This window comes from Olea europaea, chromosome 1, assembly GCF_002742605.1.
Source record: "Olea europaea var. sylvestris chromosome 1, O_europaea_v1, whole genome shotgun sequence".
Classification (NCBI taxonomy): Eukaryota; Viridiplantae; Streptophyta; class Magnoliopsida; order Lamiales; family Oleaceae; genus Olea; species Olea europaea.
In genome coordinates, this window is record NC_036237.1 from 21,766,974 (window position 1) to 21,787,505 (window position 20,532).

General features: G+C 32.5%; 1 protein-coding gene across 2 annotated transcripts in view; it reads left to right on the forward strand.

Annotated features, from left to right (window-relative positions):
* Positions 1-1,148: 1,148 nt before the first annotated feature.
* Positions 1,149-20,532, forward strand: part of LOC111397149 (transcription factor bHLH120-like) — a 31,452-nt gene continuing 12,068 nt past the window's right edge. Inside the window, exons 1-3 of one of the 2 annotated variants that reach the window (XM_023023911.1) lie at positions 1,149-1,558; positions 1,685-2,008; positions 2,316-2,673. In XM_023023911.1, coding sequence (XP_022879679.1) covers positions 1,235-1,558; positions 1,685-2,008; positions 2,316-2,396 — 729 coding nt within the window. In that variant the 5' untranslated portion in view covers positions 1,149-1,234 and the 3' untranslated portion in view covers positions 2,397-2,673. Of the gene's footprint in view, positions 1,559-1,684; positions 2,009-2,315; positions 2,674-20,532 lie in introns of those variants that run through there. The other variant, XM_023023908.1, reaches the window with a different exon arrangement.

Consider the following 20,532-nt stretch of genomic DNA (forward strand, 5'->3'; position numbering starts at 1 on the left):
ATGTCGGCAAACATATGTTATATCATCTCGGTTTGCTCATCTTCTCATACCAGATAAAGATTAATGCCATAACATAGCAAGTATTAAAACACTATTCTAGTTCCACTGATATCATTAAAATTCTTCCCACCCCGCCCCGTTCAACTGGTGGAACAAGGAATCAGACCCAAAGCTAGGCAAATTATATGTTAATAACCGAAAACGATTTTCCTATTTTTTCAGCTATTTTAATTTAAAAAATTGAACTTTATCATTGGACTTATGCATTAAAATAAAAGTCCAATAAATAAAAGTTAATTATATTAACACCACAATTTTTATTTCTTTAAGATTCTTAATCTTAACAAATTTTAGCACAAATATCCATGACAGTTTTTTATATCATTTTTATTCTCAAACTTTCCATTAATGTTACACAATTTGTATTTAATAACAATTGTATGTCCAAAAATCCATTAAAATTGAGTAAAATAACTTATTTTCCCATCGTTTTAATATATAAATAAATTGTTCGAAAAAATAATTTTCCCTCATTTCAAAGCATGAAAACAAATTATTTTTTATGTAAATCATCATCAAGAACGAGATATACTAATCAATGGGAGGTTGAATATAAGAATTTGAAGGGAAAAAATTAAGAAAATAATTACTATAATGAGTAAAGATTTATGAGTTTAACTGTAATTAAAATGTGATGTAACAAATAAAAATTATGGTGTCAATATAGACATAGTATTTTTTTTATTTGTACGTGTATTTAATTATTGTATCTAGTTCGATCTCAATTAAATCTTTTGACTTATCCCTTAACCTTTTTTAGGTCGAAGCCTAGGTCAATTTTGAAAGCATTGAGCGACGCTAACTGACATTAAATGAGATGCACAATTAAATTAATCATATAATTTTACATTTAATTAAGTCGGTCACAGAATACCATTTAAACTAATGCTCTAATAGCAGTAATAGCATTATTTATAGACAAATTACAGAATAGTGAAATGATTCTGATTCCCACAAAGATGTCATTTAATGTATCAATCATCCGTGATTAAATAAAGTAATTATGTTTAACCATTCCTATAAATAAATATAAATACTACTGTACACCCTAATAAGTCATGTGATGATTGCTTTTGGTATAATTAGAGTGGTCATCCTCTATAAGTATTTTTATTACATAGGGATGCATTTTCAAGAAAACCTTTGAAATATTCTTGAAAACTTGCTAATTGAGATGTTTCCTTCACAGTCACAAGACGATCCGATCTTTGAGGACCCTTCAATAATCCTAGAAGATATAGTAAACCTAGAAGAATATCTGATTGCAGATCATCAAGATTCTTCAGTGCTGACCAGAAACCGTAGTTGTGCTAATCCTAAAGATACAAAAAAGCGGCAAATAAAACCATCTTCAGATGATGAAGAAAACAAGGAAGGGGTTAGTGCTGAAAACAAGGGCAAGAAAGTTCCGCATAGAGAATTTGAGAGGCAAAGAAGGAAACAAATGGCAAAGCTTTATGCTTCGCTTCGATCCCTTCTTCCTCTTGAATATATCAAGGTGAACTAATTAACAAGATTTTAGCCTTTCTTTTTATTCATTACAGTTGATTGCTACCAATCATCTCTACCAAACATTGTATATTCTAATTTGCTATAAATTTAGTTCATGTCCGTGGTGTTGTAGGGGAAGCGTGCTGTATGTGATCACATGAACGAAGCTTTGAATTACATAAAAGACATGCGGAAGAATATTCAAGAACTGAGCTTGTGTAGAGACAAGCTAAAAAAATTGTATACTTCAGGCTCAAACAGTAATTTAATGCCTAATAGTGTGACAGTGAGTCCTTGCCAAGATGGTGTCGAGGTTTTGATAAGAACTAGCTCAATAGAGGGAGGGTTTCCTCTGTCAAGAGTTCTTGGGGAATTGATTAGGACAAATCTCAATGTTGTAAGCTGTGTTTCTACAAAAACAAATGATCAAAGGTTCCTCCACAGAATTCAGTTTGAGGTAAACATATATATGATTTCACCTGTTCTATATATCTTTACAAATTCCCAAATTTTTTAAGAAAAATTAAATTAAAAATTGCCATCTACCCTCTAACAGTTTAAGCTTGGTTTAACTCCATATTCGAGGAGGCAAATGTCACACGGCCACTTTTTATGATAAATTGTGCACATATTAGCCTTTGAAAAACAGAATTTGACCTATATAAGAGGAGGCACGCTTGACACCAATTTAAACTCATAAAATTATTTTCTCTATAATGTCTTTAGATGAGATGGTTAATAGCTAAATAGTCCTTTTTTTGCAGGCCAAAGCCACGGTACTAATGTGCATCGATCTATCAGCATTGCGTGAGAGACTGTTTAATGTGATTAATATGGAGAATTAATTTTTTCAATTATCATCTGTTGCATCAATCATCAAAGGGGTAAACTTGGTAGGGCATGTTCTGAGCTTGAAGTTACCTAACAATAAGCATATCTACATCTTGCCTTCAACATTTGTTTTCTTTTAAGAAGTGTGTTACAAAAGGTAAAGAGCACTGGTTTTATCCCAGAATTCCATTAAAGATGCTCAATAGTTTGTTCATATTGGATTTTTGTTTCTTGTAGTCACTTTATTGTAACTATATAATCGAAGAATTTTAGTAATGAAGCTTCATCCTCTCTGGTAAATATCTTCCTAACCCTATATCGTATGATATTATTTTTCTCTAATAAATATGTAGCTAACGCTATATCTTACGTTATTATTTTTTCACTTTGTTTCTACGTGGTGATAGAGACGTGTTTCTGATTTATTGCAATTTTCTTTTTCCTAGAGAGAAGTTCTCAAAAAAGGGAAATCAGAAGTGTTTAGTGGCAACACATTTTCGAATTATTGCTTTGTGGGTTGAGCTATTATTATTTCCAATGGCCCAAGCAGACTCTAATTGTAGGTTGAAACTTTCTTCTGAGTGCTTCAATAAATTGAATTATTTGTTCAGGTCTAAAACAATAACCGTCTCTTGTAGTGCTAAGAAAATTTTGGCTTATCAAATTGTGGAAAAATTAATTTTTATAATTTTGAATTTAGAGCTGAAATGACAATCATTTGATATTGATTTTCTGAAAGAATGTAGAAAGGTAAAAGATGATATTTGAAGTTCTCCATGCTTTGAGATGTGATTTTTTTTAATTTTGTGTGACTTATATTGACTTGTTGAGTATAATAATTCTGACTTTGTTAATATTGTGCAACTATACAGACTTATAGAGTAATTATATCAATAATTCTCTTCCCTTGTTTGGAAGCAGGCATACTTCTGAGACCACATTATATCTTTTGGTGTTATTATTTTCATTTCTACTTTTTTGCCAACATGGTTGTTGGTACTAAAGTTTATATTAATGGAAGCAACCATTGTCAAGATGATAAAATGTATGAAGATAATATATAGTTGAAAAATAGTTGTGCTTGTATTTAAAATCGAAGTTTTTCTTAAAGCCTATCGAGGGTGGGGGGGACTATTTTGCAATCCTATATGCTTCGAGATCCGCAATATTTTTTCAAGTAAAATGAAAACCTCATTAAAATAGGTCGCCTCGAACAATAGGAAAAGCAAAAAGTTGTCTACAATTAGTCCACTTATTCGCATCATCCCACGAAGTGGTAGCTAACGAGGGTAGTGTGGAGGCTACTCATTTCTCTCCCGAGGTATGAAATAACAAGTGTCACAACCAACCTCAAAAGAACTATTATATTGGTACAGATAACATAAAGAAATATAACCAATATTTATTGGTGAAAGCAACCCACATCGGGGGAAGGAAAAGAGCCAAAGCAAGCTAGGCCCCTTCTTCCTTTTCTACCAAAGTGAAAGAAATTACGGGATCTATTAAGATTGGAAAAATTCGTGAAAGATAAGATAGAATTTTAGCTCATTCACCACAAGAGCAGCATCACATTCAGAAACATAAATCTGAATACACCGTTCTAATAAAAGGAGAGCCAATTCCTCAACACTAGTATCTCAACCACCTCCAGCATAAATCCTCCCCCAAGTTGCTTCGACAATCCTGCTACCAGTAGCCCATTATCAACAGTCCTTAATATATAATAATTGCATTGTCCCTATTAAGTAGAGAAAACAATGTAGAAATACTCCTTTCTTACTCGCCCACAAAGAAGCCATAGCACGCACCAGCTGGTGGCAAAATCAACTGTTGTCATCTGGTGGAAAACATTAATTAGGTAATCGCCTGGTTGAATCAATAACTCAAGGTAACGGTGTTAAATGTGGCATTAATTTGTAATCTTAGGAAATAAATAAGGTTACACGCACTTGAAGAAAATGTATCAGGAAAATACATGATGCACTTGAAGAAAATGTATCAGGAAAATACATGATGCAAATTCATGAATTATTAGATGTCCATTTATATTCCCATGTCTCTAGAGTTATCCATGTGGTCCTATAAATAGAGGTCATTCTTGTAGTCTCATTGTAAGAAAAAAAAGAAGAAAACATTATTGAGTGTGCTATAGCAACTCAAAAACTATCAATAAAAATTCAAGTTTTTCTTCAACACTTCGTTTCCGCACTAACAAATTTGGTATCAGAGCCATAACTTGTGATTGCATTTTTTCATGGCTTTCATACAAACAGCTTCGTTGTTTACATATTCTTCCAGTCAAATCCCAATCTTCGAAGGCGAGCATTATGAATACTGGAGCATCCAAATGCAAACTTTCTTCATCTCCTTAGATCTTTGGGATGTCATTGACGGTGAGGAGTACGAAGAACTATCCGAAGACAATGAAGATTACGAAAAATTGCAAAAAGAATTTAAAAGAAAAGATGCAATGGCTCTCCGCTATATTCAACAAGGAGTCGGGAAATCAATTTTCCCTCGTATCTTTGGTGTTAAAAAAGCCAAAGATGCTTGGGAAATATTGATGCAAGAATTTTAAGGAACGGAGAAAACGATCGCCTTGAACTTCAATCCTTATGGAGAGACTTTGATAATCTCCAAATGGAAGAACGAGAATCGGTTCGTGTTTTTTCTTCACGAGTAGCCGAGACAGTAAATCAAATCAAAAGCTGTGGTGACACAATTACAGATAAAAGAGTCGTGGAGAAAATGTTAAGATGCCTTCCTCCAAAGTTTGACCATGTTGCAGCCGCAATTGAAGAATCGAAAGACTTGTCCAAAATGACCAATGAGTTAACCGGGTCACTTCTTGCCCATGAGCAAATGATCAATCGTTCGAGTAACCAATCCACTACCGAACAAGCTTTCCAATCAAAGCAAACATCAAAAGGAGGATCGAACAACTATGGAGAACACAACAGAGGCTCAAATCAAACAAAACAAAAAGATAGCTATTGGAAGAAGGGTGACAAGCAAAGCAAATCGAAAGGCAAGCAAACACAAATTTCTGGTGGTAAAAATCCAACTTGCATAATTTGCAAAAAAATGAATCATGAATCAAAGGAGTGCTACTTTAGATGCAAAAGGTGCAAGATCCCCAATCATTCTCAAAGGGATTGTTGGTTTCAAAATAAAGAGATAACAGAAAGAAAAAGTGCAGCAAACTTTTCTCAAGAGAATGAAAAGGAAATTCTGTTTTATTCTCAAAATTATGAAAATGGAGCTCAAAGCCCTTGGTATTTGGATAGCGGTTGTAGCAATCACATGACGGGGAATCGCGACATCTTTGTGGACCTTAATCCAAATATTACTTCACAAGTAATTCTTGGCGATGGAACATGTAGAGATGCGGTAGGAAAAGGCACCATTGCTGTCCAAATTAAAGAAGGTAACAAGAAACTCATCACAGATGTTCTTTATGTTCCCAATCTTTCTCATAATCTCCTAAGTGTTGGACAACTTATTCAAAGTGACTTCTCTGTCCACTTTGATGATGGTGCATGTAAAGTTTTTGACAAAAAGAAAAATATTTGTGTGGCAAATATTGAAATGAAGAACAAGACATTTCCTCTTATGATGCCACTAAATGAGAATTGTGCACTCAAGGCAAGAGACGAAGATTTGGCGTATTTGTGGCATTTACGATATGGTCATCTTCATGAAAAAGGCCTTCGTTTACTCCAAATGAAAAACATGGTGACGGGACTTCCTAACATCCAACACATAGACAAAATGTGCGAAGGATGCGTCTATGGGAAATTGCACAAGTTGTCGTTTCCAAAAACTTCATGGAGAACGAAACACCACTTGAGCTTGTGCACTCGGATATTTGTGGGCCAATGCAAACTCCCACTTTTGGAAACAAGAGATATTTTATTCTCTTTGTTGATGACTTCAAAAGAATGATATGGGTTTTCTTCCTCAGTCAAAAATCTGAGGCATATTCCACATTTCTTCAATTCAAAGCTCAAGCAGAAAGGCAAAGTGGTTTTTTGATAAAAACTTTAAGGACCAATCGTGGAGGTGAATATCTCTATAATCCTTTCATGGAATATTGCAGAAAAAATGGCACCAAAAGACAATTAACTGTGAGTCGAACTCCGCAACAAAACGGCGTGGCCGAAAGAAAAAATCGCACAATTGTTGAAATGGCAAGAAGCATGCTAAAGGGCAAAGGACTTCCAAATCTGTATTGGGCAGAAGCTGTAAATACGGCAGTATACATTCTCAATCGGTCTCCAACAAAGGCTGTACGGAATAAAACTCCATACGAAGCTTGGAACAAAAAGAAGCCAATGGTTGATCACTTCAAAATATTTGGCAGCATTGCTTATGCTCTTATCCCTTCTCAAAATCGGGAGAAATTTGACGAGAAAGGACAAAAACTTGTCTTTGTTGGATATAGTGATGAATCTAAAGGATATCGGTTATTAGATCCAACTACAAACAAAATTACAGTTTCACGAGACGTTGTTTTTGATGAAGCTGCATCTTGGGATTGGAAAGGGAAAGAAGTTGTGGACCAGACACCATACCATTTTGTTGATCCATTAACATTTCAAGCAGGTCCGTCACAAGTTGGAAATTTAGAGCATAATCCAAACCCTACTCCAAGAAGTGAGGAAGAATCTGATCCAGAAAGCCCTCCAAGAAAGACACGTTCACTACAAGACATATATGAGTCATGTGAACTTGGGTTGTTCTCTAGTGAACCACAATCATTTGAAGAAGCCTCAAAAGAAGTATGTTGGACAAAAGCCATGAATGAAGAAATGTCCACAATCGAGAAAAACAAAACTTGGAAGCTTGTTGCCTTGCCAGAAGGGAAGAAAATCATTGGACTCAAGTGGGTCTATAAAATAAAATACAATGAAGATGGGTCGATCCAAAAGCACAAAGCACGTCTTGTTGCAAAAGGGTATTCTCAACAGCCCGAAATTGATTACACTGAAACATATGCTCCGGTTGCAAGAATGGAGACAATTCGTACTGTTTTGGCACTGGCAGTGTATGTGTTTATCAACTTGATGTAAAATCGGCATTCTTAAATGGTGAAATTCAAGAAGAAGTTTATGTCGAGCAACCCGAAGGATTTGAAATCAAAGGACAAGAAGGAAAAGTCTATCGTTTATACAAGGCACTTTATGGTTTAAAGCAAGCGCCGCGAGCATGGAATTGCAAAATCAATAGCTATTTCATCCAAAATGGATTCAATCGAAGCACGAATGAATCATCTCTATATGTCAATAATCTTGGAAGAGACTTTCTTGTTGTATGTCTTTATGTGGATGATCTTCTATACTTTGGTACAAGTAAAAGCATGGTGGAAGAATTCAAGAAAAAGATGATGAGAGACTTTGAGATGAGTGACTTGGGTCAAATGAAATACTTTCTTGGCATCCAAGTCAAACAAAGCCCGGGAAGAATTTTTTTATCTCAAGAGAAGTATATTGATGATCTTCTAGAAAAATTCAGCATGAACCAGTGCAAGCCAGTCTCTGCTCCAATGGGGCCGAATGAAAAATTCCAAGTCAATGATGATGCTGAAAAAGTAGATGCTACACTCTACCGAAAGTTAATTGGTTCACTCATCTACCTCAACACAAGGCCGGATATCACTCAATCAGTGAGTTTACTTTCCAGGTTCATGAATGAACCAAGCAAGAATCACTTTACGGCGGCAAAAAGAATTTTGAGATACCTTAAAGGTACAAAAAATCAAGGCATTGAGTTCAAAAAGGAAAATAACTTCAACCTTGATGGCTACACTGACAGTGATTGGGCAGGCTCACTTGTTGACCGCAAAAGTACATCGGGCTACATCTTTTGTCTTGGAACAAATATTATTTCATGGAGTTCGAGGAAGCAAAGGTCTATAGCACTATCTTCTGCAGAAGCGGAATACATTGCAGCTGCGGATGCAACTTGTGAAGCAGTTTAGCTTAGAAGAATTCTAAAAGACTTGATGTTTGAACAACAAGAGCCAACAACAATACATTGCGACAATATATCAGCAATTGCTATGACAAAAAAATCCAACTTTTCATGCCAGATTGAAACATATTGAACTACGTCATCACTTCATTCGAGATTTGGTAAGTCGAGAAGAAATTTGCATGGAATTTATCAACACAAATAATCAGCCAGCAGACATTTTAACAAAGGCAGTCACATTTGACAAGTTCGACAAGATCAACGAAAAACTCAAGATTACAAATTAAGAAGGGGTGTTAAATGTGGCATTAATTTGTAATCTTAGGAAATAAATAAGGTTACATGCACTTGAAGAAAATGTATCAGGAATATACATGATGCACTTGAAGAAAATGTATCAGGAAAATACATGATACAAATTCATGAATTATTAGGTGTCCATTTATATTTCCAAGTCTCTAGAGTTATCCATGTGGTCCTATAAATAGAGGTCATTCTTATAGTCTCATTGTAAGAAAAAAAAAAAAAAGAAGAAAACATTATTGAATGTGCTGTAGCAACTCAAAAACTATCAATAAAAATTCAAGTTTTTCTTCAACACTTCGTTTCCGCACTAACAAACGGCCCCAGTCATAATATTTGGATTGCAAATTTGATATAAATTAATTTCCTATTTTTACCTTCTAATGTGCTGCATTAAGTAGATATTTATTTGATAGATCAAAGGAACTCTGATTTGTGGGAAATTTTCGTTGAAGATCAGAAACTTATATAAGTTAGCTTGTTTGTCTTCCCTTTTATCAAAATTCTTTTTTCTCAAACTCATTTTCAACCACATATTCATGCAATAAAAAATTTTGCACGTAAACTTAAAATTTTTCATACCTATTAATCACATTCTCCAAAAACTCACTATTCCAAAAATCATTTTCCTTCAAAGACAAATTGATGCTTAACATATTAAAATTTTATAATTTCATCATTTAGACACTTAACTTATTAACACATCGCGTGTAAAAATTTCATCCCGGATAAACATGGTACAACGTACTAAAAATTTTGTAACCATTCCTACGTGCCTCCAATTGACATGATGATTCCAGGTGATTTGGTCAAAAGACATATAGGGCTATCAATCCCCACTAATCATGTAAAAAAACATTAAGAATATATCACATACCGATCGTCATGGGCAGATCCAGGGTTCCTGGGGGTGACTTGACCCCCCTCCCCCCAACTTTTGAGATTTTTTTTCCTTTTTTTTTTTTTTTGGATAAAGTCCTGTTTGTCATCGGTTGAGATCTAAATTTTAATATAAATCAAAGTTAACAATTAATTTTAATAACGTAATTCATAGATTCCTTAACTTTTATCAAAATTTACTAAAAATCTGAATTTAATCCCCTCCAAATAGAGGCAAAATCACAACAAATTTGAATTTTCTCTCTTTTTTCTTGCTCTATCTTACTCTCTCCCTCAAGCATTTTACCAAAACCTTAGTTTTTCTAATTTTTTAAAATTAGTTCATAATTTCTCTACAATTATCACATCTTCTACAAAAATTTACTTTTCAATCAAATTTTAAACTAATTAGAACCTAAATTTGCATTTTCTCATATCCTATTTGCGTATATAGCATGTGTCTAAACTTGTTATATAAAATTTAACTTATATTTAACGAATTATGTTTATTTGACTAATTATTTGTATTTAATATTGGTTATATGTTTTTCTTTTAGTTACTTGAATTGATTGTTTGTATCAAATACACAATTTTTTAATACATAAATATGCATTTTCTTGTGATGAACAAAATATTAATAAAATAACTGCTCAAATATAATAGATGAAAATGATGAGCAAAATATCAATGAAGAAATATTTTTTAAATGTAAATCTGCATTTTCTTGGGTCAAATATGAATCATTTAAAAATCAAGAATAAAGTATTCGATTTATATAGAGTTTGATTGTGCCCCTCTAATTCAAAATCTATGCGCCCGCCCCTAGCGATCAATTGAAAATCAAAAACAGAAATTTGGAAATTTGGCATTTTAGCCACTAAGGACTTGTAACATACTTTATATATAGGTTTATATCTATCTCGATTCATGCTACTTCAATTAACCTTAAAGCATAAATGTTATTATATTCACATGATATCCAAGAACAACATTTTAACCTTTAAAAAAATAATAATAAATAAATAAATAAATAATCTAGATTTGCAGTCCTTTTTGTAATGGATCTATCACACGCTGAATCAAAGTTAGTTCTGCTAGTTGGATTCAATCCAATATAGAAGTACTAGAATTGTAGCCACTTTTACAAACCACATTGTGGACATTGTCGAAGCAAACCTTTGTATCTTCTTATGCCTCGTAATAGCACTACGAATCAAGTTAAGAGAATATAGTTATTCATCCCACACTTGGCAATCCTTTTTAGTAAGAAGTATTTGTTCAACAATTTCTGAGCTCAAGCAGTCCCAAGTGGTGATGCTATAAGATGATAATGTGTCCAATGATTCCCTAGCTGAATTTTTAAAGCGTATGGAAAGGGCTTCAACCGAATTGTATAACTGAAAACCCCTAGATACTCAATTGTCACACACATATCCAAAAATCTCGAGATCTGAACATTCAAATTGTCAATCTCTTCTAAAGAATTGCAATGCAATCTAAAACATGTTATTACATCCGTCCTCAAATGAAAGTTAGCTTCCCTGAATGTTGAATAAACTATGTCGGATCTGCTTTCTACCACTGGTAGACCCATGTATTCTTCCATTGGTCTCTCAATCTCATTACACGTAGCTACATATGGATGTGCTACATCTTCATTCACCCCATTGACCATTTGATTTTGTATATTTTCTGTCATTGATTTTGCTTGCTATTTTTTGTATGCTTCTAAATGTCCTTTTTCTTTTCAACCTAAATATTCATTTGATTTTCTAATCGGACGGAGCAAAATCACCTTTTTTTTTTTTTAAATTTGCATGCAAGATCTTGAAGCAAAATAGAAAAATAGTGTAATTTTTATCTAATATAAAATTAAAAACTAATAAATTAATAAAAATTTAGATTAACGCTAAAACAAACTTAAACTAATTAAATCCTATAGTACTCGACAATAACGTCAAATACTTGATCGTTTGAAATTTTACAAGTGTATGGTATTGTGAACAAGTGATAAAGTAATGAATAGAGTATAATTCTCACGAGGATCACATACTTTCTAGTATAAATAAATGATAACTTTAATCAAACAGAAAAACTTTTTTGAAGAATTTATACTAATTAATTAATTAATTAAAATTAACTATTCTATTGAGAAATTTGTAAGAGTTCTTGTAAAACTATGTTTGATTATTACTGGGATTTTGTTACATAGTGGAACATCGATGACAATTTATAGAAATTAAATATTATCTATTATTAGCGTCACTAGATCTCATACTTGGTACAAAAATATTCTAATCTCATGTAATATTTTCACATATTCAATCAAAATTTTCATACAATCTATTTATAATGTATAGCAATCAACATCATACACGAGCAAATATACATAGATTAATATTTTTACAAAAGCACTATATCTATCATGAGAAAGATTTAAGAATTCTCTAATGCAGTAGTGGTTTCAATAATTGTTTAATACGCCAAAATTAAAAGAAATAAACTCTTTGTTTATGATGGCCTCATTAGTAATAATGGCCACCCCAATTAATCATGTATGCTCTTAGCTATTCATAGTCAGCGACTAAAGTAGTTATCCAACGTAACAACTTGTTATTTGATTAGGCTTCTATAATTTTGTTGTCTCAAATAAAAAGCTAATACCTCAAATAAGAAGTTACCACATAAGATTTTATGGCAGTAGCTCACTATAAAAATCATGTAGTCAATAATTACGGAATGCATATAAAAATATAGGAAATAACCATCACCTTTTATGTCACTAGTTTATAAATGTTTGTTTATAAGGTGTGTTTGACACCCATTTTCAGGGGAAAATGAATTTTAGAATAGTAGATTGATAGAGAATGTGTGAATCAAAAATAAAGAAAAATTTTTTATTTACGTGCAATATTATTTTAATGAAGAATGTGGGGTTAAAAAGAAGAGAGAAGAATGCATTTTGAGAAAAATGGGAATCAAACGAGTTTTTAGTTTAACACAGTACACTTAAGGTCGCGTTGAATGTGATTAATTTGCTAAATCTTTCACCTATCAATATTAATAACCTGAAATCTATTTTGCACATTAATTATGAAAAATAATTCACAACGTGCATATAATGAAATCAATTTAATATGTCCCAAATTAATAGCCTCGTCATTGTTTAATATATGAATGATTGCAATACTCACCGTCAAACGTCCTGCAGATTGATTGTCTTATGGTTTATATTGACATGGAAATGAAAAGAAAATTGATGCATCAATAGTCAACCTCAACATAGAGGCCTTCATCAGACGGTCATCACGATGTCACGTGTGGTTTGTATAATCAAAGTTTCGCTTATATAACCAATGGCAACATCTTGATATACATAGTTGATCCTCAATCCTTCTTGGGTGCTTCACATTTAGTCCCAACAACCTCCACATTCAAGCAAACACCAATATCTAAGTGTTATACCTCTCCTTGTTTCATGTTCCTTACCAGTACAAATCCTTCCGAACAAATGTTAAGGGAAGTTAAGCAATTTCTAAACTTCCCAAGTGTTAACATCATAGCATTCAAAAAGCAGCTCGAATTCTATAGCGATATTTTATAATTTAATCAAACCTATAGAGATTATATCTCCTATGAAATGAAATTTAACATCTATATGCTTTTTTGCCGTGAAGAGCTGAAGTTTACTTTAAAAATAGAACATTCGCTAACAGAATACAGCATAACATCCTCATTAAGTAACGAAGTTCACAAAGCAAACATCACAACCTTAAACCTTCTTTTACAGCTTCAATGTGGCTACAATAAACTTTGCCTAAGTTGAGGATGTAATTACAGTTTTCTTTAGCTGGGATATCAAGCAGATACAAGAGTTACAATGGGTAAAGACATAATATGTATTGGCCTCCTAATATCCATATCCTGAGCAAGGTCTAAATCAGGAAATCAAGATTTACACCTTCTTTACTCTGTTTATCATCAAGTGCACATCATTATCCTTTAAGTACTTTAGCAACCATTTCTCAGCAATCCAGTGTCCATTGCCTGGATTGGAAATGAATCTGCTCAAGACACTGACATAAAAAACAAAGAGAAAATCTTAATTGTTCTACACTTTCAACGCGAGCATAATCCAAGAATTTCTATTGTTCTTACAGTAGATCTTTCGACCAATCATTTTGCAATTGTGTTATTACAGTCATATAATAACATAAAAAATTAATGAGTTCTACTAAAATTGTATGGTTTTTTGAATAATAATTTCGCAAGGTTAATGCAAAACTTTAATTAAGTCAAAATTTCCTCAATTTTCTGTTGCCTAATTTACAATATATTTCCGTATTAGGATCCATTTTAAATAGGTACATTCATCTTTAATTAAATATTCAGTCTCTAAAAAATCAACTCTCATACCATAATCGTAACCAATAATAATAAAGCAATTTACGGAAATTGTCTCTCAACACCTATAAGGACATTACATCAATATTTTTTGATTATGACAAAAATATCATGAAAAATATGCTTTTGAAGTAGTACTTGAAGAATCATATTTCAATTAATCATGCTATATAGTATATCAATAATAATAAGAAATATTTTTATTATTGTATTTAGTACAGCTCATACTTACATAGTAGAGCATTGATGTGAATCCATAGAAATTAAATATTATCATCGCTAGATCTCATACTTGGTACAGCAATACTCTAATCTCATGTGCTATTTTCACATAGTCAATCAAAAGTTTCGTACGAATTATTTATTAAATATAGCAATCAACATCATACTCAAGCACTTATACATAAATTAATATCTATCATGAGATCTACATAATTTAAGAATTATCTAATGTAGTAGTGGCCGAAACTATTGGAAATAAACTCTTTGTTTAAGATGACCATCCCAATTAACATATATGCACCCCGAAGGGACCACTATTACTTAAGCGCCTTTTCATCAATTTTTTTTTTTTTTTAAATGTCAATTATAATCCATGGAAAAATGATACAATTTGACCTACATGGTTTAGGATTAAAAATCACGTGTGTTTAATGTTAATTATAGAATATTCAAGAGTTTATAATGTTTGATTTAATTAAGAATATTCAAGAAAAGAATTGAGCCGCAGTTAATTTTTTGAAATTCCAGAATGGTGGATTGCTGCATTCTGCACAGATAATATCCAATAACAAAAAATTAATGAAAATTGTAACAATTAGTAGTGAATGAAGAGATTTCTCACCGAAAGGGCCTGAATATTCAGCCACAAGGGTCTAATCACTCGTATTAGTTCATAAAAATATCATTCGATCTAAAACTGCCGCAAGTATATGGTTTGTTAACAAGTAATAAAGTGAATTTTGAGTCTAAGTATCGTCCCACAAAGATTGATTTAGTTCGGTTTTAATTATCACGTCCTTAATCAAAGTGAGAATGTTAAGACGTGATTGTTGTGATGAGATTATAACTAAAGTAAGTTATGTTTGCAATTATGATGAATTAACTAAATTAAATGCAAAGTATGCTAAATGAAAGTTAATGTGTTTAAATAAATGACAAATGCACCCGAATTCCCATGCAATAATCATTTTTAACCTTAGTTTTACGCTTTGACAACAGATTAAATTTTGAATAATCAATGTTCCTATTTTATTTAACAATCTCTCTCGAGTAATGCTAAACATACTCTAATACATGACCCCGCCGACTATATTTATATCACGGATACGAGCATATAAGAATGAATGAATTTTTATAAACACTTAAAGATTTATTTACATAAGTCGGAGCGGTATAACTCTATTTCCTATTGAACCCTATGATGATTTATATCATGTCGAACATATTTTCCTTCTTTCGAATGCATAAGATAAGCCATCATATTCGCACAATTACCGTGTACAATAATCGTGTAAAAAAGAAATTCATATAAACCATTCAATATCCAAAGCGTGTTTTTTATGTCAATTCTATAAAACTAAAGATTAAAAATTCATGTCACATAGTTCATTGTTCTCCTAGCAAAAATAAATCTAGCCTTGCATGTTAGAAAGAAGAATATTTAAGAAACGAAATCACCAATTTAAATCTTGAATTGAATCTTCGCATCTTGGGATTGATCTTCATGTTTCTTGTCTCTTTCTATACTCTAAAAACCCATATGAATGTGTTGGAATGCGTAATGAACACTTAGGGATGGTTCTAGGGCTTTAAAAGATGTCCCAAAATTTGTTTTCATAAGAATTTTAATCAAATAATGAAAACCAGATTTTTCCGCTAGAATTGTACTATGCTATAGCATAGTGCAAATCAATGTTATAGCATAATTCAATGGAATTGAGCCTTGAAATTTGTTGAAAATCATCATGCGACTGCACGGAAACACTTGCTACGCGACTACATTGTGTTGATAAGATTCCAAAAATTGCGTTTTAGTCTCCGAACTCCGTTTTCTTGTTTCTTGACCTTTTTCCTCATTTCTTCTTCTTCCAATACTTTATATCTTCACTAAATTGATCATTGACTCTTTCACATCTTTGTTTCTGCTTTCGAGTCATCTTTACTTTGGTCCATGAACTTTGGTCTTTTCCATTTTGGTCCTTTTCGCTTGTTTCTCCCAAATTTTACCATATTCATCAATGTTGTCCTAGAATCATAATTTATATAGAATTAAACCATATTCCAACATTACTAACAATTATTCATGTTTTGTGGCCTAAATAAGTGTGTAAAATGCACTTATCAAATAAATGTGTAAAATGCACTTATCAAAAATTTAAAATGGAATGAAATAACAATACAAGAATACATGTAGAAGTCCGAATTAGTGCCAAGATAAATAAAATCAAACTAAAACTCAATCCTCGAAAATGGCCCCAAAAACTTGTTTCCAAAAATATCTATCGATCTAAAACCATCATAAGTGTACGGCTCGTTAACAAGTAACAAAGTAGATTTTGAGTCTAAGTATCATCCCACAAAGATTGATTTAGTTTGGTTTCAATTATCGTGACCTTAATCGACACAAAAATGTTAAGACGTGGTTATTGTAATGAAATTATAACTAAAGTTGATGTGTTTAAATGAATGACAAATGTAGAAAGAACTCGAATTCCCATACAATAATTCTTTTTAATCTCAGTTTTACACTTTGACAACACAATTGAATTTTGTGAGCAATGTTAAACATATTCTCATATATGATCCAGCTATATTTCTATGATGGATACCAACATACAAGAATGCATGAATTTTTTGGAGCACTTAAAGATTCAAATAGGCCATAGCGATATATCGATATCCCCTATTGAACCCTATTACAATTTATCCCATGTCGAGCCTATTGAAGATTAAAAATTCATATCACATGGTTCATCTTTCTCCTAGCACAAATAAATCTAGCCTAGTATGTTAGGGAAAAAAAACAAGAATATTGAAAAAACAACATCACCATTTTAAATCTTGAATTGAATCTTCGTGTCTCAGTATTGATCTTCTTGTTCTTGCCTCCTTCTATACTCTAAAAACCTTATGAATTTATTGGAATGTGTAATGAACACTTAGGGATGACCCTAGGGCTTTAAAAGATGTCCTAAACTTTGTTTCCATAGGAATTTTAATCAAATAAGGAAACCAAAATTTTCCCACTAGAATTGTACTATGCTATAGCATAGTACAAATAATGCTATAGCATATTTCAACAGAATTGGACCTTGAAACTTGCTGAAAATCACCATGCAACCGCATGGAAAAACCTATAATGCAACCGCATAGTGTTGATAAGATTTTAAAAGTTGCATTTTAGTCCCCCGAACTCCATTTTCTTGTCCGTTAACCTCTTTTCCGATTTCTTCTTCTTCCAATACTTCATATATTTGCTAAATTTGTCATTGGCTCTTTCATATCTTCGTTTCTACGTTAGGTCATCTTTTAACTATTTGCACTCTGGTCCTGAACTTTGGCTTTATTTCATTTTGCTCATTTTTGTTTAATTCTCCTCAATTTCACCATATTCATCAATGTTGTCCCATGAAACATAATTTATATGGTATTAAACCATATTCCAAATAATTAAAAACAATTATTCACATTTTGTAGCCTAAATAAGTGTGTAAAACACACTTATCGGTGTTCACAAGTGGATAATGCTAAAACACTAACATAAAATTATTATAATCAAGACCCGGACTTCAATTCTACATCAAGAAACCCATTGGTTTCACCCACAAAAAGAAAAATATCACAATCTCGCAGTATACGCTAAAGACTCTCACTCAACACGAAACAACACCAAGTTAGTTTAGAAACCTTATTGCATAGCCTAACCCTCAATTTGAATGGAGACGAATTAAAAAATGGGAGAGCGAGTGATTCTCAAAGAGAAGAAGATAAAATGAACGTTAAAGAGCATCTAAGCAACTAACCTGGAATAAGCGATATGAGGAACAATATAGGTACCTTTATGAGATGATCATCACAATTTCACGTGTCAACCCTCTTGAACGATGTTCTTTGTATAATCTCATTCTCGCTTATGTGACTGATGGTAACATCCTGATTTACATAATTGATCCTCAATCTTTCTTGGGTTCACATTTAGTCCCAACAAACTCCACCTTAACATGTTCCAATAGTTGCTATTTATAGGGTTAAGGCCAACATTGTCATCGTTGGATCAGAACCACGTAGCCTAATCCAATCAAAGGAATCTTCCCATCACTTCTTGTCATCCATTACTTACATTGATAAGGCGTCAGCCACCCTAAACTCTAGGCTAACATTTCTGACACTCATTAATACAAATGTTACATCAATCATTCCTATGGATACTCTTCAGATCTGCTTTAAAGGCAACAAGCGTCTTGATTTTAGGAAGAGCTTTGGATGTGCAAAGGTTCAGCAAGAAGAGAAAGTGCCTTAACAAAGAGAGAGTGAGAGAGAGAGTGTGTGTGTGCGCTTCGGCAAAGAACTATGGATGAAGACAATGCTCAGACCAAAAAGTAGCCTGTTCTCGTTCTTTAATGCCTTGACGTGGCCTCAACTAAGAGCTTCGGATATGAGGCATAACAATAGTTTCCCAAGTCTATGTATGGTCATTCATATAATGTATGGACTTATGTTATTTGAATATTTTGTTGGGGTGGTTATTTTTAACCATCCAAGATAGTTCTCCCAAGTCTAATTGTCAATATTTTTATGAGAATTAGAATTTAAAAATGTAACTTCAAAAAAATGTTCGGGTACTTACTTATCGATGATTGAAAAGATGGGGTTTGAAATAATCTTCTCCCGTATATAATTGTTGAGGGCTTAGCATCTGCTCATGTTTACTATTAATCTAATCGTAATTTACAAATTTAGTGACACTATATTGATACAACATACAAGCATAAGTTTATAAAAGGTGAAATGTCAATTCTTAATGTGCAACCATTAACGTAGGTAAACTTCAATATTTCGGGTATTTATAGTCAAGGAGAAATAACCATTGCTTGATTGACGAGTTAAATCAAATTTTCCCACTATACTACTAGAATTGACACCCATCTTCAAATATATCGAGACCCATTAACAAGTTTAAAGTAGGAAGGTCACTGCATTTCAAGTGCTGATACCGACCCATTTTCGAGCGTATTAACTCCCCAGTTCATTCAATGAAAAATTAAAGAAATTTCTAAGTTGCCATAGAAAGAATCCCCAAGATATAACTTTCAGTAAATCATTTTCTTTAAATTCCATCGAAAATTTGTGTGTATAGACTAAATTTACTTGTAGGCTACAGTTAAAATTTTATTACGTATCTTTTTAGATGTTTCTATTTCTCGATGAATTTTCCTTAATATACGTTTCCGGGCTCATGTTGCCACTAAACTTTGTGATTTTAGTGACGTGGTATATACTAATGTCGAAAGCATGTCATGTGTAAATTTTTCTTTCCCACGTCATCAAGTACTTTAACTTTTAGAAACGGTTGAGAAATATTTTAAAGTTCAATCGCAGCTGAAAGCATTGCGAAAGTTTAGTAGCAAGTGTATGTGTTATGCCCTAGATCCAATCAACCTTGGACATAAAAAATTTTAATATATAATTAATGTGATTTAATGGTAGATCTATTATTTAATTAATATTCAATTAAATTAAATAATAGAATCTGTAGATTCAAATCTTCTTAATTTATTAGTCACAAGGAGTTGTGATTGTAAGATACAAATTACATATGATTGAATCTTAAATTGTCCGTGGTCGTAAATAATAACGAGATACGGATATTATTATTACGGATAGACCATCACGTGTGGCATTTCTTACTTGAGAAGTAAGTAGCTGATCTTACAAACTAAAGTGTGGTGACACTTGAATGAACACGTGAATGTTTTGTTATAGAACAAAACATTAGAGACTCGCATAGAGATTTCACATGGATAACTATCTGAGTATCAGTGGTTAATCTCTAACGTTTAGTAGTGGGATTGGTCCTTTGATTTAAGGTCATCATAATACCTTATATGAGGACAGTCATGTTTTGACGGTATTGGATGTTGCTCTGCCAAAGGCTGCTAATACGACATTATTTGAGTATGTCAAGAATTGCATGAAGGTTGTGAATGGCTAATAGAGGATTCGTCACTCTTAGATAGTAAGATCCATATTTCATTCGATTAAGTCGATAACGAAATCCTTGGTCAAGGTATACTTATAAGTTGAAAACGAGTTTTCAAATTACATTGATTTAATAGTGGAATGAAATATATGATCGATAATTGAGATTAACGATTATCCATATCTCGTAATTGATCGGATCATATTGACGAAGGGATTATAGTTTCACGGTAAACAAATGAGTTTGGTTTTATCATACCACATGATATTTTCCGTCACATGTATTGCCCTGATACATTATTAGATATCAATCTGAGACGGTAAGTGTGAATTCGTGATAAATTAAAAGGGTGTTTTAATTTATCAATTTTAATTATATCAAAATAATA